Here is a 24,950-nt window from a genome sequence, read left to right as displayed (position 1 = left end):
TTCTACAAAGACACACGAATGGCCAATAGACACATGAAAACATGCTCAACATCACTCATCATCAGAAAAATGCAAATCAAAACTACAATGAGATATCACCTCACACCTGTCAGAATGACTAAAATCAAAAACACAAGAAGTAAGTGTTGACAAGGATGTGGAAAAAAAGGAGCCCTCATGCACTGCTGGTGGGAAGACAACTTGGTGTAGCCACTCTGGAAAATAGCAGGAAGGCTGCTCAAAAAAAATTAAGTAGAAATACCATATAATCCAGTAATTCCACTACTAGGTATTTACCCAAAGAAAACAAAAACACTAATTTGACAAGATGCACGCACCCTTACATTTATTACAGCATTATTTACAATAGCCAAGATATGAAAGCAACCCAAATGTCCATGGACTGATGAATGGATAAAGATGTGATATATATATACATTGGCATATTAGTCAGCCACAAAAAAAAAAAAAAAAAGAATGAGATCGTGCCATTTGCAACAACATGGATGAACCTAGAGGGTATTATGCTAAGTGAAATAAATCAGACAGACAGAAAAATACCATATTATTTCACTCATATGTGGAATTTAAGAAACAAAACAAATGAACAAAGAAAAAAAGAGGCCAAAAAACTCCCCCAAAAACAAAACAAACAAACAAACAAAAACAACCCTGGCTCTTAAATACAGAGAATAAACTGGTGGTTGCCACAGGGGAGGTGGATTGGGGGATGGGTGAATTAGATAAAGGGGATTAAGAGTACACAAAGTGTTGAGCACTTAGTAATGTATAGAATTGCTGAATCATTATATTATACATCTGAAACTAATGTAACACTGTATGTAATTATACTTCAATTTAAAAAGAAAAAGAAAAAGAAAAAAGAAAAGGAACTGACCTAAGTAACTTTGGAAACCAACTGACTGGGAACGTAAAACCAAAGACAAATAATTACATAAAACACTGCAAAATAAGCAAACAAAACAAATAAATACAGTGTATCCCTTAGAGGCATCGTGTAGTTAGGTCTTGATACACATAAACACACAATCTCTATCTTTCAATTCAAAGACTGGTCCATTTACCCTTAATTATTGATGTAGCTGAATTTAGAGCTACCATTTTATCACTCTTCATCCTTATCCTCAAATTTTCTTTTTCTTCGTCCAAGTTTTCTGTGTCTCTATTCCTCTCTCCCTGCCTTCTTTTGGGTTAACAAAACTTTTTAGAATTTCATTTTATTTTATCTATTGATTTTTTTTTTTTTTAGCTATACCTCCTCTCATTATTTTTAAAGTGATTGTTTTAGGAATATCTAGTATATATCTTTAACTTTAACCACTTTACTTTAGTTAATACTGCACCCAACTAGGTGTTGGACAGTAGAATATCTTAGAATTTCAGGATTAAAAGCATTATTTGTCTCTTAGACTCCTGAAAATTTTCTAAAATGACTGTAAAAGATAAATAACACATAAAGCCAAAATGACACAGAAATCAGAAGAGGAGATGACAGCAATAAAGTTTTAGACACCTGAAAGCCAAATGGATGAGTGATAACATACTCAGCAGAATGAAGAAAGGTGAAAATAAAGCCTGTATAAGTTGGAGGGGAACCTATAAAAAGCCAATGTATGCAACACCCCGTCTCCCCCCCCACCAACCAAAAAATGTAAGAACCAGAGATTCCAGGTAGTTCTGAAGTTAGGGGGCAGGAAGGTCTCAAATTCAATAGAAGAAGCAATATGAGCCGTAAATCCCCTCCCCCATCCTACACTACCAAGCAACCAGCCCCTTCTCTACCCTGCAAGAAGTATACATTTATTCCCTAGAGAGGATGGACCAGAGAAACATTATAGTAAAGGAAACACACTCGGGAGTGCGGGAGAGGTTTGAACTAAAAATCAGAAGCAAAAGTTTACAAGTCAAAACATTAAGATCCACCATCCCAGCAGCACCCGTTTTCCAAATAACCCTCAGAACACTTATTTGCAGATGATGGGGGGAATTCCAGCCCAAAAGACTTGCACACAGTCAGTTGGGGACGCCTGCCAGTGCAGCCAAACAGATGCATAAAAGAGTTCTGCCCACACACGTGGAGCTTCCATTCTGCTCTCTGGTCCATCACTCTCAAAATAAAAGGACAGACCTTTGAAGAAAGTCCTCTAAAATTAAGATTAATATCTAAGCAACTTAAATTGTCAGCCTCTGGTGCACGATTTTAAAAAGAAAAAGAAAGATGAAAAATGAGTTTCTGCTTCACACAAACTTAGAAAAGAGCCAGGTAACAACTGTCCTGAATTCAAGCTGGAGCTTCTAACTTCACCAAACAACTTCAATGATGGTGAGTAGAATTTACAAAAGAGCAAAGACAATCTGATCTGAATGCCTCAGTTTGCGTGGGAAAATTTAAATAGAATGTGATAAAGGCCTCTATGCACTTCAGAATGTCAACAGGGCATAATTATCAAAGATCATCTTATGTGACATTAGTATTAGGAAAAAAAGCCCTGATATATAACTAGGAAATTGATTTGAGGCAATTGATCATTAAAAATTAACCAGACGTCTGAGGAATCAGTTACACTCCAAATATTTTGAAAAACATTCATAAACTAGGGAGAACAATGACCAAACACCATTAGCAATAGCCACATTGACCATATACTTAAAAGTGGTTTTACAATTTATGTCAGTATTAAACAGGACACCCTCTCTCTAAAAGATCAGTTTTCCCCATTCCATGGAGTCACTTCCCTGTCTGCCTATGCCTTAGGTCTACCACTGCCAGCTACCAACAGCACTTGACTACCTTGCTATTACCTCCTTGTGGGGAGGGGGAGCAAGTATGTCCTTGTGCTTTGGATTATTTCTTATTTTCCAAAGTAAGTCAGCTGCAAAGATTAGCTAAGATATAATAATGAACTTCAGAAGTAGAAAGCCACAGGAAAAATGTGTTCCTACCCTTAACAAAAAAGAAAAGGCCAGGCGTGCCTGGGTGGCTCAGTTGGTTAAGGGTCTGATTTGGGCTCAGGTCATAATCTCAGGGTCCAGGGTGGGCCCCACCTGGAGCCTTGTATCGGGCTCTGCTTTCAGTGGGGAGTCTGCTTGTGCTCTATTTCTCTCTCTCAAATAAATAAATAAAATCTTTAAAACATGAAAAATAGGGTGCCTGGGTGGCTCAGTTGGTTAAGTGCCTCCCTTCAGCTCAGGTCATGATCCTAGGGTTCTGGGATCAAGCCCCACATGGGGCTCCCTGCTCAGCAGGGAACCTACTTCTCCCTCTCCCTCTGCTGCTCTCCCTTCTCCTGTGTGCTTTCTCTCCTCTCTGTCAAATAAATAAATAAAATCTTTTAAAAAAATTAAATAAATAAAATGTAAATAAAACAAAAAAAGAAAAAGCCAGACAATCCATAAAAACCATAAGTTTTTGAGCCCATCAGGCAAGTGAGGTCACAAGGCAACCAATAATCTAAGTGGTAGCCCCTCTGAGAAGATGGGATACACGAGTTGTTTCATCTTTGACGGAGCACGGGAAAAAGACATTGCTATTAAAACAACTGAAATGTTAACAAATACTTGAAGGGCCAAATGTGCACTCATGCCAATTTACAACCCTGAAGGCCTCAGACACAGGATTCTGTACCCGCTCACAACCAAACTCGAGGGTGGAGCAGGAGTACCCAGAAGTCTCCGTACACTTTCCGACTGCCCAAATACACGGTGATTATCAGCTGCTGGTGGGGCAGATGCAAGAAATTCACGCGTGCTTCACACTGAACCCTCACATGCAGCAAAAGTTGTCTGCTTGGGGAGGTACAGCAAAGCCTCTCACCCTTGAGTTCCTGCGTTGATACCAGGCAGAAGTTTGCTGCTGCTGGGAAGGGAAGGAAACACACAGCCCCCTTCACTCTGGTCTGACGCTAGGTAAATGCAAGATAAACACTGGGGGAGGGACAGAAAGCCCACTCATGCCCAGGCTCTGTGCTGATACAAACTAGAGGTCTTCTAGCACTGGGAGAGGCAGGGAAATTGCTCAGAGCCTATACCCTCTGCCCTGTCCTCCTCCTCTTGCCCTGCTGATATAAGGCAAAGCTCCACTGTCAGGAGGGGAGGTTGGGGAGAGGCAAAAACCCGCCTGCATTCTAGATCTTACACCCAGTATGAGGCAGAAGAGAATGTCCACTGAGGAAGTGACACAAACACTGAAAAAGTTCAGCCTCAGGGTGCTTTGGGTGGCTCAGTCGGTTAAGCAACTGCTTCGGCTCAGGTCATGATCCCAGAGTTCTGGGATCGAGTCCCTCATTGGGCTCCTTGCTCAGCAGGGAGCCTGCTTCTCCCTCTACCTGCTGCTCCCCCTGCTTGTACTCTCTCTCTGACAAATAAATAAATAAAATCTAAAAAAAAAAAAAGTTCAGACTCTGGGGCTCAAGTGCACAGGACCTGCCTGAGACTGAGGCTCAAACAGGAAAATTGCAAAACCCCTTCTGCCTCCACCACAAGTCTTGCACCAAGTAACAAGCAAGAGCAGCCCGGAGCACGGAAGGAGAGCCTACACAGCTATGCAAGGCAAGCTGTCAGCTAAGAGTGCAACAGGAACGAGGAGAAAATCCTCCAAGGCTGCGGGGCCCCACGCTACAAACAAGTTAGCAGCAACCCACTGTGGGAGGTATTTGAAGTCTGTGGTATACTGATGGTAACAACAGCAACAATAAACCCCAAAACCAACTCAACTACTACCCAGACTGACTCAATCGAATTGTCTGCCAGAAAAAGTGTACTTGTTTCTAAGTGTAAATACCTCAGGTTCTACTTTCCACCTTATGCAACGCGTGACATTCAAGCAAACATTACAAGTCACACTGAAAAAAAAAGACAAAAGAACTCTTTGTCAAGAGAGAAAAACAGTAACATAACCAGACTTAAGATGGTGTATATGTTAAACTATTACACAGGAATGTTAAAATAACTGTAATTAATGCCTTTAAAAAATCTAGTAGAAAATGTGGATGACATTTAACAGAGAAGAAATGTCATCACAGAGACAAAAACTACAAAAAGGCGTTTAATGGAAATACTAATACATTGTAAAATGGGCTCAAAACTCAATAATGGACCATGAATCTAAGAAATAAGAAAACTATCCAGAAATAACAAAGTTTCAAACTGATTAAGGAACTCCTGGGGCCCATAATCTAGAAACATCAAATATCAAGTTTCTCAACTGGTTACTATTTTGTGAAATATAAAGCCCTACTACGGTTTAAAACTCCTACGTGTAATCAAAATATACAAATGATTCAAGGTACATTTACTGAACACTAGCCAGGAGCCATGCCCTATGCTAGAAGGTAGGGGTAGGGAGGGAAGCAGTGAATTATATTCCCAAACTCAATTTAAATAGGAAAGACACTAAAAATGACCAAAACATGTTACAGATGTTCTAACAGAAGTCCAACACCAAGTGCTAAGGAAGAAAGCCCAGGGAAAGAAACACAGTCTGAGACGGCCAAAGTCATGAAGAGATTAAAGGAAGAAACTGTTGGCAGAAAGAAAGCAAAGAATTGAAGGGTGTTAGGGGCGCCTGGGTGGCTCAGTCATTAAGCGTCTGCCTTCAGCTCGGGTCATGAACCCAGGGTCCTGGGATCCAGCCCCGCGTCGGGCTCCCTGCTCAGCAGGAAGCCTGCTTCTCCCTCCCACTCCCCCTGCTTGTGTTCCCTCTCTCGCTGTCTCTCTCTCTGTCAAAGAAAAGAAAAGAAAAAAGAAAAGAAAAGAAAAGAAAAGAAAAGAAAAGAATTGAAGGGTGTTAAATAGTGCTGGACAGGCAACTGCCCAAGGTCATGAGGAGGCTGGAGAGGACTGATAAGAGCATATGGAGATGAACCATAGTTAAGAAAATGTCTTAGAAAGAGTGGGATCTTTGAAAAGAGTGTGTCTTGGGCACCTGGGTGGCTCAGTGAGTTAAGCAACTGTCTTCGGCTCAGGTCATGATCCCAAGGTCCTGAGATCAAGTCCCACATTGGGCTCCTTGCTCAGCGGGGAGTCTGCTTCTCCCTCTTCCTCTGCCCCTAACCCTGCTCATGCTCTCATTCTCTCTCAAATAAATAAATAAAATTAAAAAAAAAAAAGAGTGTGTCTTTCCAATACAAGAGGAGAGAAGAAAGAAGATAGACATCACTAACTTTAAGCACCTTCTGTTCACGGTGAATACCTATGTGTGTGCATGTGATCTCTCTCTCACAATCACACCACCCAGCCTTTGCGTGTGCTTCTTCCCAGAGCCTGGAGCGCCGTTCCCATTCCTCTCTGCCTAGTTAACTTTCAGATCTCAGCTCCATCTTCTGCAGTGGTCACTCAGCACAGTGTACCTCTCCTTCACAATACTTGTCAGATTTAATTAATGCTTTGTGATCCCCACCACACTGTAAATTCCCTAAAATCAAAAGCCATCTCTGTTTTATATTTTCATGTTATTCCCAGAACCTGGTAGAGTGCATGATAAGAAATATTGATTAAATGAGTGAACCAAGATAGAGGAAAAGTTCAAAACTATCTTCTCTATTTTTTATGAATGACAGCTACACACAGGTAACAAAAAAAGCAAAAGCCATGTTTCATTAAATTACTAGAAATAAAAACTGTCCCAGAAGGATATCCTATATGATTGTTAATTAACATAAAAAAGAACTACAAGTAATAGGCACCCCATGGTAATTTCTTAATCAATTAATTTACATATGGCACTCGAAGTGAGTAACACACAAATGCTAACCCAGGATTCAATCCAGAGTTGAATATAATAAAACAGGAGAAAGTATGCCGTAACAGTTCAAGCTTAAAAGCTTAGGATCGGGTAATTCAAGACTATAATGACAGTAACTGTATAGTTTAAGCATAAAAGCTTAGAATCAGGTAATTCAAGAACATAACGAGAGTAACTGCAAATTATCTCCATAAATATATTGATGCCAACACTGCAGGAAAAGAGTCTTAAAATAGCCACCTTCTTAACTATGACAGGAGTAGAAATTAATGAAATAGAAAATGGATAAGCAACAAAGAAAATCAAAACCAAAAGTTAATAAAATTGATGCACTTCCAGTGAGACTGATCAAGAAAAAAAGAGAGAAGCCAAACAATCAGCAATATCCGGACCACAACAGGTGTATCACCACAGAACCTAAAGATGTAATAAGGGAATGCTGTGCACAGCTTTCTGGCAATATGGCAACATGGTCAATACCTGAGATTAGAATGAACAAATTCACTGAAAAACATAACATAAAAACTAAGAACAAAAGAAAATTTGAATTATCCTATATCTTTTTTTAAAATTGAGTTTATTATCACAAACATTCCCACAAAGAAAAAAATTTCAAAACGTTGGCTGAAGCTTGTAAACTGCTGTGTCAACCAAACAAAACCCCTGTGGGTCAGAGGAGGCCTGAGACCACAGTTTGCTTCCTCTACTGAATTTTTAGTGAATGCAAGAAAGGGACAGAAAGAAGAAAACTTAAAAACAAAAACAAAAGCAAGGAAAAGATTGACAATTTAGGAGATACAGAGAGAGTAAAAGCAAATCGTCTTGGATGTCAGCAGGACAGAACGAATAAAATCAGCAAGGATGAGATCATCTGCATTTAATAGGAGACAATAGGCAATGTGAAAACCTACAGATCAGGTTTGAAATGAGTAAGGGGAAATGTAGCTGTAAAAAAACGTTGATTTGTATTTCCTAAGCAAGCAAGCGATAGCAGAAGAGAGGTGTTCAGAAATCTGCCGTCAGGAAGTGATCAGGGCTGCGCACGAAGCAGACCAGGTACAGAGGAGCTGAGCTCCCTGTGATAATGGCACGTTATTGTTCAGATAAGCTCTGTACGCTTGTGATAATACACTCCATTACAAATTAAAAAGTTAGTCCCAAATTTGAAAGGCTATTCTTAGAAGAAAAAAGTTTCTCTGCTAGAGACAAAGAATACTACAGTTTCTCAAAATAAAAGTGAAGCAAGGAGCTAAGGAGACTTAAAGAAAAGAGCCTAATGTTGGAAAAATCAGCTCTGTTCTTGGTGGACTTGAATCTAACCCAAAAAGTATAAAACTCTCTTTATTTCTGGAGTATAAATAAAAAACAGCCTAGTCGATGCTCTTTTCTCTCAGCAGTTACGTTCCACGAAGTCACTGTGAACACTGAATTGGCAAACACTGAACCATTGCTCCTTGGGGGAAAAGGCAGCGTTAGGTTCCTGTAAGCCTCTGGTCACATTTTTGTCAAACAGTCCATAACCGTGGTGCTTACGGTGTATTTCTGTTTAAAGATACCTTAGTCCATATGTATTGCTGCTTCATGGGCATTTAATTCACAGCCGGCAGCACTGAATTCACGCCAGAACAAAGCTTAACTAACATACGTATTTTCTCTGTGAGGCACATCACAGCCTTCAGCACTATCCTTGGGGGCCACTTTAAGCCAAGAACACCAACAAAAAGCACAAAATATGAAAAACATGGCACGTAACAGACCTCAAGAAAGAGACATCTTTACGGTATGAGAGCAGAAATAGGAAGGCAGAGCATGGCCTTGTTCAACCTGAAATAGGAATGTGTGCTTGGGCCAACACATTTTTCCCTGTGCTGCTCATGTCTGCAAATGACTATGAAAGCACTGTGAGTATTGATTTCTGGGGTTACAACTTTAGTGAGTAGGCAAATTTGCAAATTTGGAATTCACGAACAATGAGGATTGTCTGTATGCACAAAAATTTACACTACCATCCTACAAAGTAAATTTTAAAAACATTTACTGTAAACGTATTTAGAAATCTAGGAAGCTGGATTCCTATAACAGATCGGAATCGATCTACCAAGATTTTCCTTTTTTTTTTAAAGATTTTTTATTTATTAGAGAGAGAGCAGAGTGAGCGAGCGAGAACATGAGTGGGGGGAGGAGCAGAGGGAGAGGGAGAAGCAGCCTCCCTGCTCAGCAGGGAGCCTGATGCGGGGTTCAACCCCAGGACCCTGAGATCATGACCTGAACTGAAATCAAGAGCTGGACACTCAACCAACTGAGCCACCCAGGGGCCCGAAGATATTCTAAATAGTAATGAAACACAAAAAGTATGGACCCATTTGAAGTCACTTTTACAGTGATCTCAAACAGGCCTCTTCAATTTACTAGTATATGATAATCAGCATTAGGAGAAATCAAAGCATGTTTATTTCTAAGTTAAAATGAAATCCATTAAATCCCTTATGAGCAACTTAATCTCATAAATTGTTTAAAGATTTTATTTATTTATTTGAGAGAAAGAGAGAGAGAGGGCACACACAGGGGGAGGGGCAGAGGGAGAGGAAGAGAATCTCAAGCAGACTTCCCGCTGAGCACAGAACCCAACCTAGGGCTTATTCTCAGGACCCTGCCATAGCCACCTGAGCCAAAACCAAGAGTCAGACTCCTAACTGACTGAGCCACCCAGGTAGGTGCCCCAAATCCCATCAATTTTTAACAGAGCAGCCAGTCTACTGACGGTAATCATCTTTTTCTAAATACCATTCATTCAAATGACTGTAACTGAGTATCAGGCAGGCTACGCTCACCCTCACTCTCACTGAGATCAAAGGCTGTATACCTTGCTGCCAAAAAATGATTTCATGACTTAAGATATCATTACCCACACTGATTACATCCTATAATAAAATATACTACAGGGGAAACAAAGCCTGATGTAGGCTCTACGGAGCTTTCACAGATGAGTGATTCAGATGTTTGCTCAAAGTTTCACATGTTTGTGAATCACCTTTCATTCTCGAGAGAGAAACAGCAATAACAGAGAAAACTACCAAAGTTTGCATTAATGGTAAATTCAACAAGAATTTTTAAAAAGCATTATCACTCCTATCCTATCCATTCCCTCAACATTCCAATTACAACCTACTACATTACAGTAATTACATACTTCACAGAAAATGGTGATTAAGTGAACAAACTGGAAACCCCATATACGGCCTTACAGATCATTCTAGGCCAGTGCTCACATTTTAGTTTATGTTTTACAGACTGCTGCCAGCCAAGTGTTCTTTTCACACCATCTTTTTTAGGAATGTAACTGGACTCAACACAATTGAACACGTGCATAAATACTGATATATACACAAAAAAAGAAAATAATCTCCATTATATTAGCCATAAAAACCCATACCAAAGTGTATATTTTCTAAGATTTCTTTAAAAAACTAATTGTGTCTACCTTAACACGATCAGCTAAAATTGGAACAGATCTAAATATGGGGCAATTGTTAGACAAATGAAGAATTTAATATTTTATCAAGGAGGGGAAAATGATACCACGATACCATGTTTCCCTATGGTACAGCTTCAATTAAAAATTGGGCCCAAACGTTATCTCTGACCTTCTAAGCTAAATTTGGCATACATTCGCCTTTAAGAAGATATCATTTAGGGGCGCCTGAGTGGCTCAGCCGTTAAGCGTCTGCCTTCGGCTCAGGGCTTGATCCCGGCGTTATGGGATCGAGCCCCACGCTGGGCTCTTCTGCTGGGAGTCTGCTTCTTCCTCTCCCACTCCCCCCGCTTGTGTTCCCTCTCTCGCTGGCTGTCTCTCTCTCTGTCAAATAAATAAATAAAATCTTTAAAAAAAAAAAAGATATCATTTATATTTTAAATTAGAACAATAAGAAAAAGATGGTAACATTTAGTCACATGCTTACTTTAAATTTTGACTATCTCAGAAATTACCAGTAATCTGTTTAATCTGTTTGTCTCACAGTCATCCTACTTTCCATTGTCTTTGTCAACATCCTGGTTCCCCAATACCACCTGAACTTCTGTAACGAGCTAAATGCTGTTTGTCCCGTTTAATTCACTACACCCACCGCCAGACTCATGTTTCCAAGGCATACTCTGACCACACTGTCCCCACATTCATGTATCTCCTGGAGTCCATACGGCCATCTAAATTAAGGACATTAAGGACATTTCTCAGCCTGGCTTCCAAGGTCCTTTACTATCTGACCTAGCATAGCTTTCTAGTCTCCTTTATAACTGTTCAACAGTTAACCTAAGTTCCAGAATGTATCTCAAGCCTTTCTGGGTCTGTAGCTTAGGCTTTCCCTCTGCTTTGATGTACTTCCTCCTTATTTTCTAATGAAAACCTGCTCCCAGCTTCCAAGCTATCACTACGACAACAGTGTCTCTGATTTTCCTAACCCACACATCTCCCTCCTTCCAATCTGATGTCACTTACTTTATAGCTTCTTAGGGCACTTCACTCAGATATGTCCACCCGTCCACCATTTATCCTCCCCTACTAGAGGGAAAGCTCAAAGAGCATGACCTAAATTGAGTACTTCTTGATAATATAAATTGAACTCATCAAAAAGGGGGAAAAAAAAGACACTTTACTTTTTGCAAAGGGGTTTTCCTTATTACTAATAGAGCCTTATTACTAATAGAGTAGAACACATTCTCCAACAGAGACTTTAAACAAATTTATCCTTAAATCAACAACCTTACCAGACAAGGTGCTATACATTCATTCTTTATAGGAGATCTATAACTGGGAGCAGTGTACATATTACTTTTCAAACACAGCACACTAGTCCTTTATCTCCATCAATACACCAAATGAATAATAAAGTATGACTGTTATATTAATGTCTCATTTATCTAACATCACTAAGACACGAAGGGTTCACATAAGTGAGTTTTCTAGAGAGGTGGCTTCCTACTATAGAAACAGAACTCACATGCCTACAGCCTGCACCAGCGGAGATTCTCCTGGACACTGACCTCCACTTCACCCAGTCTAGCAGAAAACACTCATGCAGAGTGTGGCAGTCATTTTCTACCAGATACTTACACCTGGTAAAACAGGTGGGCAGCATGGAGAAAGAGCAAGGAGGGTATTAAAAACCCTACAGAATGGCAAAAGGAGCGGCGCCTGGGTGGCTCTCAGTTGGTTAAGTGGCCAACTCTTGATTTCGGCTCAGGTCATGATCTCAGGGTCATGAGATAGAGCCCCATGTTGGGCTCCACGCTCAGCGGTGAGTCTGTCTCTCTCCCTCTCCCTCTGTCCTTCCCCCCTCTGGTGTGCACACTCCTGTTCTCTCTTTCTCTCAAACAAATAAATCTTTTTTAAAAATTAAAAATAAATAAATAAAATAAATGGCAAAGGGAGTTTTTTTGCATCTAGCAGAATCCTCATTCCAGTTTATGGGTACTATCCACAGTTGTATTTCCCTGAGAAACTTCGGGGAGTTGAGCAGCTGTTCTTCTGTCTTAGAACAAGTGATGTCATCACCTGCTGAAGAGTCCACCCCCTTTGCTACTGAAAAAAATTTCACACTCTGATTGTGTCTGTTATGGGTTGAATTGCGTACCCCCCAAATTCATATGTTGAAGTCCTACCCACAAGTATTTCAGAACGTGACCCTATTTGTATATACGGTCAATGCAGATATAATTAGATGAGGTCATTCTAGAGTAGGGCAGGGTCTTAATCCAATATGCCTGGGGTCCTTATAAAAATGGGAAATTTGGACCCAGACAAGTACACAGGGAGAATGCAGTGTGAAGCTGAAGGCAGACTGGGGTGATGCTTCTACAAGCCAAGCAACTTCAAAGACTGGCAGCAAACCAGCAGAAGCTAGGTGAGAGACAGAGACATTTTTCTTTTTCACGGCCTTGTGAAAAAGGCACCCTGATCTCAGATTTTAGCCTCCAGAACGATGAGAAAATAACTCACTGTGGTTTAAGTCACCTAGTTTGTGCTACTTTGTTTGGGTGTCCCTAGCAAACTAACAGTGTCTACTGAAATCTTTACATTTATCACATCACCAATCCACCAGGACAACCACACACCTCTGTGAGTAACAAAACTTCTTAAAAATGTTAAGCAAATTCATTCAACAAACAACACATATTGATGACCTCTATGTGCCAGGCACCAAGGACAGAACAGTATGGCTGACATGACATGGTCTCTGCCCTCATACACTCTGCCCACAGTGTAATCAGGATAACTGACAACATACCATAATTATACAATGATAAATTACAATTGTGTAACACCAATGAATGACAAACCGACACTTCAAAGATCGTGGGCATATTTAACCATATCTGGATGACTCCATGACATTGCTATGGAAGCCCATTGTACATTCCCATGCCCTTTATTGCTTTCATTCCCCTCTGAGGTGTGAGACTGTTGATTACCGTGAGGTCTGCTTTTATCAGCTACTCTCCTGTATCTCTGCTCACTCTCACCAATCTACTCATTTCTAGTTTGGCGTTTCTAATTTGCTATGGGGCTACAAAAATCAGATCATTAATATTGCTAAGAAACTTACATTAAATAATAAAAATTGCTTCATGTGAGAACTTAAGATTTGGCTTAAACACAGGCTTTCTGATTTACTTTCGATTCTCAGAGACATTTTTCTGGCAGAACAATTTCTCCCATTCAAAATGATTCTGTTATAAGGCACTAAGGTGGGACATGATTATATGTAAACTAGAGTGTTACTGAATAACCCCCCGGGGAAAACACTTGCTTTCTTTCAAAGGGAGTACAGTGCAGGTATGCTATGTAAACAGTTACCTAAGAAAGAAATACTGTCCAAATTCAGAATTACATACTTCATAGTCCAGCGTAAGGCATATTTTTGTTATCTAATTGTGAATCATATCACCAAATAATAGGATCATGAGGTCATATGCCATTACAACTGGAAAGCCCAGCCAAAACTTTTTGCAGTACGTAATAAATACCACGTACCTCTTATGCATATCCAGCAATCATCTTTTTTGTTGTGTTTTTTAAGTTCTTCTTCAGTTACTTCAATTAACCTGCCTTTTAATCCTGTTAGATCCTTTCCACTTTTGGTGAGGCGAATCCAATCCATAAGACTTCTGCCCTGTTTTAGAGGGACCTAAAAAAGGCAAAGGGAAGAAGTCAATGTGGCTTCTTTGAGTCAGCTGCCTCCCCCTCCCCCACCCGCTGCTTCTCCGCAGGCTGCATCAATACTCTTATCCTCATTCAAAAAGATAAGAAAACTCAAACCTAACAATTCAACAATTTTTTTTTACAGATTTAGATGGTTGTCAAAATCATCTCTGATGTATTAGAATTATAAATAGAACAATATAAAATACATGGACTATGACGTAGGGCTTAGAAATTCTGTCACACAAATGTTCACCATAATGGTATCTAATACAACAAGAACACTGTTGAACCTGGAGGCAGAAAACAAGTTTTGGTCCTGGCTCTGCTCTGTCACTAATATGCTGGAGTCACTTACCAACTTAGACCAAAATTTCTTTCCCTTAAAAATCCCAAGAGATTTAATAGAAGAAAATATAAATGGCTAGCTAAAGTTGATTTTCTGGATTGTCAATATACATAGAACATTAGAAATCACAAGGCAGCAATCTGTTTTCTAAGAATTCACTGAGAAACAAAAGTTCTCAAATAATGTAAAAAAACAAACAAACTGTAACACTCTAGGGAAGGGTTTGGCAAACTGGCCCATGCCTGTTTCTATATCACTCTGGAGCCTAGAATCATTTTCACACATTGCGGTGGTGGGAAAGAGACTCAACTGTTGTGTGGCCCTCAGAGCCTAAAATATTTATTATCTGGCCCTTTGCAGAAAAGTTTGCCTACCCCTGCACAAAAGATTTACTAAAGGATGTTCGGTTTTGGTAGTTTTTGCTTTTTCAAAATACACTTTAAAGGCTTTTGGATGAGAGATATTACTAATATTTTAACCAATTAAGACAACCTAATGGAAATTTTTCAGAGATGGTCTTGAGCTACTGTCTAAACTTGTACAACTAGTTTGTAACATAGTACCAGAGAAATGTCTGAAGACCAAAGACACGTTCAAAGAAGAAGTATATTGCTACAGACTCAACGTTTGTGCCCCTCCAAAGTTCATGCTGAAATCCTAACCTCCAATGTGATGGTATTAGGAAGTAAGGTTATGGTAGGTGATTAAATCATAAAGGTAGAGCCTTCATGAATGCTATTAATGCCCTTATTAAAAAGGCCACGAAGAGCTCCCTCATCCTTTCTGCCGTGTGAGGATGTGGGGGAAAAAATGGCTATGACCCAGGAATCAGGCCTTCATCAGACATCGAACTCGGTGCATTGATCTTGGAATTCCCAGCCTCCAGAACTGTGAGAAATAGACTGCTGTTGTTTAAAATCCACCTTGTAAAGTGTACGGTCCTCTGTTATAACAGACTGAATAGACTATTTATATACCTCACTTTCTGGAATCTTGCCTATTGTGGGCATTCATTTTCCCCCCAAATAACCAAGTTAATAGGTCTCTGGTACCACTGCAATTTCACATTCCTTCCTACCAATTTTATCACCCCATTCTCACCATCCCTGAAACTCTCTAGGTCTCTTAGTCCCAATAAATGAAGTAAAGTATGAGAATATGATCTTTCCCATCCAAACCGAATCACTCATCTCTCGTCTATGTGGATTCCATAATCCACTGTGGTTAATGCATAATCTTCCGAAAATGCAAACCTAAGCATGGGCCCTCCCTCTTTCAGTGGCTCCCCACACTACCTTATAATAATATCTCTAAATTCCCTAGACTGGTTTACCAGGCCCTTCATATCTGGTCACAGTTTACCTCACTAGCTCTGAGTTTTAATTTTTGCTCCTTGCTATTAAATGCTTTAGCTAAATGGGAACTGATTCATTGATTGCTATGAAACACCTGCTCCTCAACCTGGCCCAGTTCTCTCCCTCTTTCCCACAGACACTATCTCCTCCAGAAGCCTTCTCTGACCCCAAGCCCTCTGTGTCATAACACACAGTAATAGTACTTATGACATTTATAACTGACTATTTATTAGTCTGTGCAGCCTATTAGACTAAACTCCTTGGAAACAGAGACCACATCTCCAGCAAATAGTAGGTTCTCAAAAAATATTTATTTACTAATATTAGTAGAAACAATAATAGCTATCACATCTAGAATGCAGACTCTGCACCAGACACTGTGCTCAGGGCTTTACACAACAATCACACAACAATCCATGGAATGCAAATAAAAGTCTAAGGGCAAGTAACACAGTGAGTGCTAAGAGAAACATTATCTCATTTAATCCCATGAACAGCCCTATAAAATGGGTACTATTATTCTCATTTACACCTGAGAAAACTGAGACTCAGAGACTAAGTCGGGAGTTGGGAAAAGAATCTGGGTCTTTCTCACTCAAAAGTCTATGCTTTTAACTATTATGATATAAAAGCTCCCCAACTAGCTTCTATTTTTTCAACCTCTATCCATTTCATACAATCCGGAATCAGGTTCTGATACATGCAAGATTACCTTATTTCATAAAGGGGAAAAAAAGTCTCACTTTCCCTTTGAATTGTGCAATAACGGTATTCTGTTCTCTTTTTGGACCCAAAGACTCACCTTTGCCATCACCGCCTGTGGACCTTTAGTCTTTGCCTCTGAGCTTTCTCCTTTAAAAGGATGCTAAGAACGTGGTTTGTAGTTTTAGTACAGAAGCCAGCAACTCTTATACTCTAATTCAGAGATTCTTTCTCCAGAAAGTCTATACTATTTAGCCAAGCATCCAGTACAAGGAGAGAAAAGGTCAAACATAAGGAGGGGACAGATGATTAGATGACTGGATGATATATGGAGCTATGGAGCAATAAATGACATCACATCCAAGTTTCAGCGTTCAAAGCAACATTTCTTAATCAGTTTCCTTTTCTGTGATATAGAGGTAACAAAAGCAACCACTTCATGGGATTATTGTAAAGATTAAATGAGTTAATACACATGAAGCACTCAGAACACTTAGAACATACATACCGTAAGCACCAAATAAATCTCAGCTATAGTATTATTACAGTTGGAATTACAGACTCTGAAAAGCTAATGAAAGCTACAGATCCCTGAATCCATAATTCTGATATAGAGTCAAACTCCTGGTTTAAGTGGAGAGAGGAAAAGAAAGAAAAAAAAAAAAAGTCAGTGAAGATCTTAATCATGCTAAGATCCAAGAGTCCTAGAAATGGGGGTGGGGGTAGGGGGAGTGGCCCAAGTAGGCGAAAGTTTCAAAAACAAAATATGAACAAAACATGCAAATGAACTTATAGAATGAGGAACTAACGAATAACTGCACAGGAGACAATTTTATTAAATTTTATAAATATAAAATACATTTGTATTCCACCTGTTGCTAAGAGTAAACCATGTTCAACAAAAAGTTAGAGTATTGTATTAGCTTCAAAATCAGCAAGTGGTATCAACAGAAAAGACCGTGTGATGAAACAGGTACTAGAGGAAGAAAGGCAGCATGGCTTAGAGAAGTGTCCGTAAACCCACCCCAGGATTGTAAACATTTGTTCTCGCTCCCCCCATCTTCCCTAGCTCTGGGAGTCCCCACCTTTGGAGGATGGTCACTGGTCAGTGTCGCTACTGCCCAACCTCTCCCTTCTCCTAGGGAACCCACATCACTCACAACTCCTTCCGGAAAGTACAGAACAAAAGACCGGAGACACGATAGACTGAGGGACCGAAGCTAATACTGAGTACCTATGATAACGGCAAAAGAACGGTGCTGGCCCTGTCCTACACAACTCAATTTAATTCGCGGGAAAAGACTTCCCAGAACGGGAAAAGAGGATGGGGGGAAAAGACTAATAGGTGAGAGAAAGGGAGGTTAGGATAGTTCGAGGAAGGCAGACGGCCGGGGAAAGAGATCACCAGCAAGGACGAGAAGGAACGCAGGCTGGAGAGGAGGACAGGGGTTGGAAGAGGGGGCCGAAAGAGAGAATGCACCGTTCGGTAGTACGGAACGCCGGCGGGAGGCGAGCTGAACAAGACGCACGGTGTCACCCACTTACCTTGCTACGCCCCCCAGAGGCGACGCGCTGCTGCGAGCTGGGGGCCGGGAAAGACTGGGAAGGGACGTTCAGCATCCTGGACCCCTGGCCCGGGCCCTGCCCGGGGTCCGCCGCCGGACAGGATCGCTCGGCTCGACCCCTCTAGGGTACCACCTCCCGCTCCGGCTCCGAGGCCGGGCAGAGGCCAAGCCCCCGACCCACTTCCGGGGTCGTCCGGGGTGAGGCGCGCCGTGACGCAGCACGTCGAGGCCGCGGGAGGCGGAGCCAACGGGACCAACGCAGCGCCGGCAGGGGAGGAACCAGACCAGAGTACGCGGGCCGCGTTAGCCCGGCGCCCTGAATTTCAGCACCGCACTGAGGTGACAGCTATCCCGCGGAAGGACCGAAGACATAGCGAAGCTGTTCCTTAGCCCTGGTGCTGACAGAATCTGAGCATAAATTCTTACCAACTCCTGTTAACCCAGAACACGAGTGTCTGCCCGTTGCTAAGCCCTACCTTCGCACCACCCGAAGTATGGAAGAAAATACCACCGTCAAAGCATTCGGATTTCTCTGAAACCCTCTCCTCTAAAGCACCCGGCTGTACAGGAAAGAGAAATTTTAAGAGTTAAGGCGTCAAATGCAAACAGCCACAGCCACTCTTATGAGGTGAAGCCTCACTTTTAAGAACCCCCACTAATGACTAAAGAATGAATCAAAGAAGTTAGTAGTCTCCTGCTCCATTCACCCACTCAAAAGTTCTTCCTCCTCATCTAACTTCCCGTCTTCGCCGAAAGCTACAGGGAATTGTGTACAGATACAGCCCATCCCCAAATGCAGTGACGAACAGTTGTTTGTCAGATAGGTTTAGTTGGAATGCCATCTCTGCACTTAATAAATGAGCAGCCTTATGCAAGTTATTTTAGTATTTTCCCCATCTGCCTAATGGATTTAGGTTTCAGGAAAAATTAAATGAGATGTCATATGTAAACTACCTAGTATAGTGCCCGGTTAATAGTAGGCACTCAAAAAATGGCAGGGGCTCGTCATACTATTCCGACATACTGAAAGAAGCTCAAATACTGTGCAGCTAAAAACAAGACCCTAATGTTCCAGGTCCAGATTGGTGACCTGGTGGGTTTTTTGCATATCCCTTGGGGAACACACACCTCCTGAGCGCAGAATTCAGTGAAGGGAAAGTTTTCAGAAGAAATACGTTCTAAATAACTCTCCCTGTCCGCCTGCCGTTAGTAATTTTTCCTTACTCTGACACATGATTTGAACTTGCTCTATTTCAACAGCCTTGTCCTTTAAGTTCCTGTAAATCAATGTTTGTAGCATCCTTTCAATTAGAAGGAAGGTGTGTGATCTATGTAGCCATCCAAGTAAGAGGCATTCCGTAGCCAGGTAACCATCTCTGACCTTCACCTCTACCCATCATCATTCTGGGATACTAAGAAACATTTGCAATTAAAATGCTTATTGTGAGACTGCATTTGAGCTAAAGAGCTTCATGACCATAGTCTAGTTTACCTCTACTTTGCAATGTGCTCCTGTTTTCTCTGTCATTAAATGATGATGTATTCTTCTGTGAGTTACATTTAAAAAAACTAATCACTGAGAATTTCTTATTTCACTACCCATGAGAAAATGTGTCCATGACAATATAAGGAGCAAGGAGCCAGAACAAAGGAAGGTGATGCGGTTGAAGAATGTTTCATATCTGCCAAATGTCTTAGCTCCCCCTTAGACAGAAATGGAAAAAGATCAAATTCTAGCCTTTTGGCTCTCCTTTTTTAGACACCATATAAGTCATGCTCACTTAAACATTTTTTTTTTTTTAAATTCTGGGGATCCCTCAATGAAGTGCTGTAATTATTGAACACCAATGCTATTTAATTACTGGATTTAACAGCAGCGGAAGAGTATTGAAGTGCATATTACTTGATTCATCATTCATTAAAAATCCCTAAAATTTAATAGCCATGGCATTAATTCCCATTTTCAATTATAGACAATGATTTAAAGTGTTTTTCACCATCTGCTAGCAAACACATAATATTGTGTGATTGGTAGCATAAGGTGATTTTCTTCATTATCTAAAAATATCCATCAGCAACTACAGTATCTAATGGAGATCAGTAGGAAATACCAGATGTTACAAGATTCAATCTTGAAAATAAAATATTGTCATTCTTTGCAAAGTTTTAGCTAAATATTTGCAAATTATAACTAAAATAAAATTTGTAATTTGATGAAGAGATCAAAATTATCTTTTGTAAGCCCCAAATGTTTACAATCCAATCAAGACATCCGTAAACAGCACATATTTTTAAATTCCAACATTGAATTATAGTGTAGGGGTAAAAAAAGCCACACTACTATAGAATTACAAAATATTTCATTTTATTAATAATTTATATACAAATAAATTAGTTTGAAGGATTATGATACATTTGTACACTAAATTTAAATCCTATAAGCTTTGAATGTCATTGCAAGTAACTAATCAGGTTAATTTTCACATATCAGCTCCTCAATATCATCTTCACTATCAGAATCTTCATAAAATGAAATTGTGGCTTGAATTGGAAAATTTTTCAGAAGAGCTTCTGCTTCTTGATATAAGTAATCATAACACTTTGATTTTGGCCAAAATAGTCTGAAAGAAGCAGACAACATAATATGCTTTATTTTTTTCACATTCAGAATCCTTATACTCATAAAATGTTCAAATTTTAAGAGCTCCATATACTTGACAATTGATGTGTGCCTTTAGATAGTTTAAAAATGCTACTATCTCAGGTTTCATGGGAGTCTACTTGCCAAAGTATCAATAACTAGTTAATCATTTTAAGTCTTTATCCAAGCTATAAATTGGATCAAACAAATTCACACAAAACCCTTTGTGATAAATATTTAGCTCACTTCAGGTATTATGGATATATTTATTCTTACAATATACAGAAGAAGGTTTGTCTTCCGATTTCCAAATTCCTTTGTGAAAACAAATATGAGCCTACCATTATATTACATAAAATTCTGAAACCCAATTTTACAAAGACAACAAAATATTATGCACCTTCCAGAAAAGCAGAAATCACCTAGTATCTTGCTTAAAACTCACAGATTTAACTGTTAGTTACAGATGTAGCTAACAATGTAAGTTTAGAAGAGTACAAAAAGCAATATTCTAAAGTTTTTCTGTGCACTCACACCAGGGCTATAAGAAGGCTTCCTCTGACCCCAAGCTTGATCCCATCTCCCTCCCCTTTCCCCATCCAACTAAATTTGGAATACCATATTGGAATATTGAGAATAATACTGGCTTTATACAACTTGCATGTAACACAATTACCTCAGACTTTCAAATTTTTGGCAAATATTAATCTTGCCATCTGGTCTTCTATTATTTTCCTCCAAAGCAAAGCAAAGCAAAGAAGAATGATATGGCTGACTCACCAACAATAGTGCAGTCATTTTAGTGTAGGGTAGTTAGCCCTATGTACCCATTTATAACAGAGTGCTTCTAACAAACAGAAGGTTACATTATGCTCAGTGTATTCCATTTTAAAAGGCAGAAAAATAGGCAATGTAGTTTATAAATGTTTCTAGCCAGATGGCAAAAAAAAAAAAAGTTTTTAATTTTAGTGCCTAAATAAGCAACCATCAATAATTCAGTCATTCAATAAATATTTTAGTGATCTCTTGTGCCAGAATTCATAATTCAAAGATGAAAAAATCATGGTCTCTATCCCCAAGAAGTTGACAATTAAGTAAAAAGAATGAGAAATACCCAATAGTATTCAAGATAGAAATTAATAAAAATAAAATAAACTTAAAAGAAGTACAAATAAATGGCTACGGTAGTTCAGAAAAGAAAGGGATTTCTTATATAGGAAACAAATGATTTTCTGATGCTTGACTAGAACTGTCAAACCCAAAGAATGTTGTTTAATTATTACCACACTCTGCCCAGAATCTTTCACTGACCACTCTTCTTTCAGGGACTTCATACGTTCCTGAATTCTCCCCTGTTCTGAGTGATTTTTCTCAGTCTCCTTTGTGGACCTCTTTTTCTTGTATACAGGTTGGTATTGGCTTCCTCAGGGTTTTACCAAGAGTGATCATTTCTCCTCTCTCTTTCCCCTAGAAGACCTGATCCACTGCCATGATTTCTTCAACTGTTCATTTACCGAAGACTCCCACTGTCTGTATTTCTGCTTAAGATCTTGACTCTGGGCCCCTTACCTCTGTGTGCGTGTGTGTGTGTGTGTGTGTGTGTGTGTGTGCGCGCGCGCCCCCAGCTCTTTACTGGACGTACACATTTGAATACCCCATAGGCATATTAAATACGATAAATGAAAAAATGGACTCATTATCTTACTCCCCAAATCTGTTTTAAGCCCTAATTTCCACTCTGTTAACACAGCATTCATCTGGTCATCAGCCACAAACTTGGAAGCCATTCTCTCTTTTTACCTCTTCTTTACCTACCATATCCAATACATTATAAGCCTAATCTATTATGTCCCCTAAGCATTCCTCAAATTCGCCCAGTCCCATCCCCACTTCCAATGCCTTAGAATGGCTCTTTATCATATCTTGCCTGAATTACAGTAACTTCCAATTTCATTTTGGTTTACTAAGCGTATATACCATTTTCTTATTGCTTTTTCTGAAACATAAATCTGATCACATGACCTTTGAGTAACCCCCAATACCAGCCACAAAATAAAGGCCATGGGTTCCCAATGTCACATACAGGAATAGGACAAAACTCTATACCAAGGTGTACAAGATCCAGCCTATGGCTTACCTATTAGAATGACAACAGCTTCATGCACCCAAATTCCAGCTCCTGGAGGCTCCCATAGGAGCCATGTTGTTCGGTGACTCTCTATCCCTTCTCCTATGCTATTTCTTCTGTCCCTCTTTTCCCCACCTACCATCCACCTGGCTAACTTCAAGGCTCAGCTAGGTAACCACATCCTATCATACACACTTCCCAGATCTTTCCCCACTCCCTCTGGCAGAGTTAGGTACTTCATGTCCTTTACATACTGGTAAAAGTGACCAAACTAAACTATTGCCGTATTTGCCAGAAGGGTGTGATTATTTTTTTTCCTGCGTCCATCACTAGTGGTAGCACATGGTAGAAAATTAATCAACATGTATTGACCTCTACAAGCCATTTATAAACATATATATACAAATATCATACGGTTCTGCATTTCACAGCTCTCTGAAGCAAGCAAACTGCAGAATGAACCTTTCACCTGACTAAAAGCTACAAAGATTTCTACAGAAAGGCCGACTTCCCTTCCCATGGCTAGGAACGGTAAATTAGCTCCTCATTGTTATGTCAAGTAACCTCGATCCCTTTTAGGAAGCTTTGTGATTTTAGGATTTTCATTATACTCCATCTTCTCTTCCACGTCAAGCTCGATTTGCTGTAAAATTGCAACTATGAACACCATTCTTCCTTCTGGTTTGCAAGAGAATAAGAATATACACAGTCGGCCTGCTGTGAAGTCAATTTCATTCGAACCCTTTAGCATTAAAACAGAACTGGTTTGCAGACATAAGATGTCACCGGTTGACTTTCACGATGCCATCCACTTTCCCTCTTTCTAATATACTCTTAAAGAGTTTACCGAGTGGCCACTGAGTAACAGTTCTTTAGGCGACAGCGTGAACTACATTTATCAATTCGATGAGTAAAGGACCTCTGGGATCCGTGAAGACAGATTTTCCCAGAGAGAAGAACTGCAAGGCCCGCGGTGGAGCTCGGCGGCTGGAGCGCGGCGCGGCGATTCCCGGCTCCACCCGGGGCTGCAGGAGCGGGGGACCTTCCGGGAGGCCTGTCACTCACCTGACTGGGTGTCTGTGCTGGGAGAGCTTTCCTGAGGCTGCGGCCACCCCGGGGCCGTCCGGCATCTGGGGACGAAAGAAGGTGAATCGCGGTTATCACTCACCTTCCAGAAATGGGAAAAGCGGTCTAGTGTTCCTGCGCCCGCGGGGAACGTGACCCGCGGGGCCCTCAGCAGCCTCGCTCCCGGCCGGAGGACACCCTCGCAGCATCAGGACCCCCGGGCCTCCGGTAGGGCCGGCCGGGCGCGCGTCTCCCTCGGGCGGGCATACCCAGTCCGGGCGGCTCAGCGGCCCTCCGGGGACGTGCGGCCCGACGCGCGGCTCACTCACCGCCTCCGCCGCGTGCTGCGGCGCCCCCTCCTCCTCGTGACCTGGGGCGTCGACCCACGGTCTCCAGAAGCCTGCGGATCTGCGGGGCGGGGGGCACAAGGCGCGCGGAGGAGACGCGAGCCCAGACCCGGGAGGACCGCCCGCAGCCGAGCGCGGACCCGCGGCGGGCGGGGGGCGGAGAGCGATGGGGAGGAGCTGGGGAGACGCGGGCGGCAGGGCCAGGGTGGGGGAGGCGCTGCCGCCGGAGTCCGCGCCCTCGCGCCGCGTGGGGCGGTCGGGGCCCGCGGGTGGCGGGCGGCGGCGGCGGCGGCGGCAGCGCGCGCACTCGCCGGCTCCCCTCGCCGAGGGCTCCCCGGTGTCCATGGCGCGGCGGGGCCGAGCAGAAGACAGCTGCCAGCCCGCGGGTCAGCCGGGCCTCCTCCCTCCGCCGGAGCCGAGCGCCGAGCTTATATACACAGCCCGGCCGCTGGCTGCACACGGAGAGGTCCGCTCGCTCTCCGCCCCTCTCTCCCCAGCTAGCCGCAGAAACAAAAAGGGTGCGCGTGAAGGCGCAATGGGCTGAACCCCGGGTGCGAACGCGTGCAACTCCCAAATGGCCCGGGAATGGGTTTTGTTGAGCGAGTGTTAATCGGTCTTCGACACATGGCTGCGGGGGGGGAAAAAACAACATTCGCCCGAGCAGCCCATTTCCAAGTGAAGAGTCTAGGAGGAGATAAAATTAAGCAATTCTACACGTTTTGTGTATTTCTGCAAAAAGGCCAAGTGGCTGGTAATTGCTTGACCTGAGGCTTTTTGGAATGTGGTCAATGCAACAAGCTCTGCATCCCGTCTGCTAAAAGCTGGGATGCGGACTAA

General features: G+C 41.5%; 2 protein-coding genes across 4 annotated transcripts in view; both read right to left on the bottom strand.

Annotated features, from left to right (window-relative positions):
- Positions 1–18,142, bottom strand: part of LOC113261057 (cytochrome b5 reductase 4) — an 82,169-nt gene extending 64,027 nt beyond the window's left edge. For 2 of the 3 annotated variants that reach the window (XM_026506987.4, XM_026506988.4), the window contains exons 1-2: positions 17,913–18,123; positions 13,794–13,947 (exon numbers count right to left, since the gene is read on the bottom strand). In XM_026506987.4, the coding sequence (XP_026362772.3) occupies positions 13,794–13,947; positions 17,913–17,987 (229 nt within the window). In that variant the 5' untranslated portion in view covers positions 17,988–18,123. Of the gene's footprint in view, positions 1–13,793; positions 13,948–17,912 lie in introns of all 3 variants that reach the window. The other variant, XM_026506985.4, reaches the window with a different exon arrangement.
- Positions 18,143–20,280: 2,138 nt separating this feature from the next.
- On the bottom strand, positions 20,281–24,458 carry RIPPLY2 (ripply transcriptional repressor 2). Its single transcript, XM_026507505.4, has 3 exons — positions 24,096–24,458; positions 23,767–23,831; positions 20,281–20,553 (listed from the first exon to the last, which is right to left on the bottom strand). The coding sequence occupies exons 1-3, from the start codon at positions 24,456–24,458 to the stop codon at positions 20,406–20,408; spliced, it is 576 nt and encodes a 191-aa protein (XP_026363290.3). The 3' UTR covers positions 20,281–20,405.
- Positions 24,459–24,950: the final 492 nt, after the last annotated feature.

The sequence above is a fragment of the Ursus arctos genome, unplaced genomic scaffold, assembly GCF_023065955.2.
Source record: "Ursus arctos isolate Adak ecotype North America unplaced genomic scaffold, UrsArc2.0 scaffold_29, whole genome shotgun sequence".
NCBI classification, from domain to species: domain Eukaryota; kingdom Metazoa; phylum Chordata; class Mammalia; order Carnivora; family Ursidae; genus Ursus; species Ursus arctos.
The sequence above is the reverse complement of the archived record's forward strand: the minus strand, read 5'-3'. Positions and strand labels throughout refer to the sequence as shown.

Coding starts and splice junctions, on each gene's coding strand:
- RIPPLY2 (XM_026507505.4), bottom strand. CDS start 24,458: ATGGACACCGGGGAGCCCTCGGCGAGGGGAGCCGGCGAGTGCGCGCGC. Junction 23,832..24,095: donor CGCAGCACGCGGCGGAGGCG/GTGAGTGAGCCG, acceptor TTTCGTCCCCAG/ATGCCGGACGGCCCCGGGGT. Junction 20,554..23,766: donor CAGCACAGACACCCAGTCAG/GTGAGTGACAGG, acceptor TGCTTCTTTCAG/ACTATTTTGGCCAAAATCAA.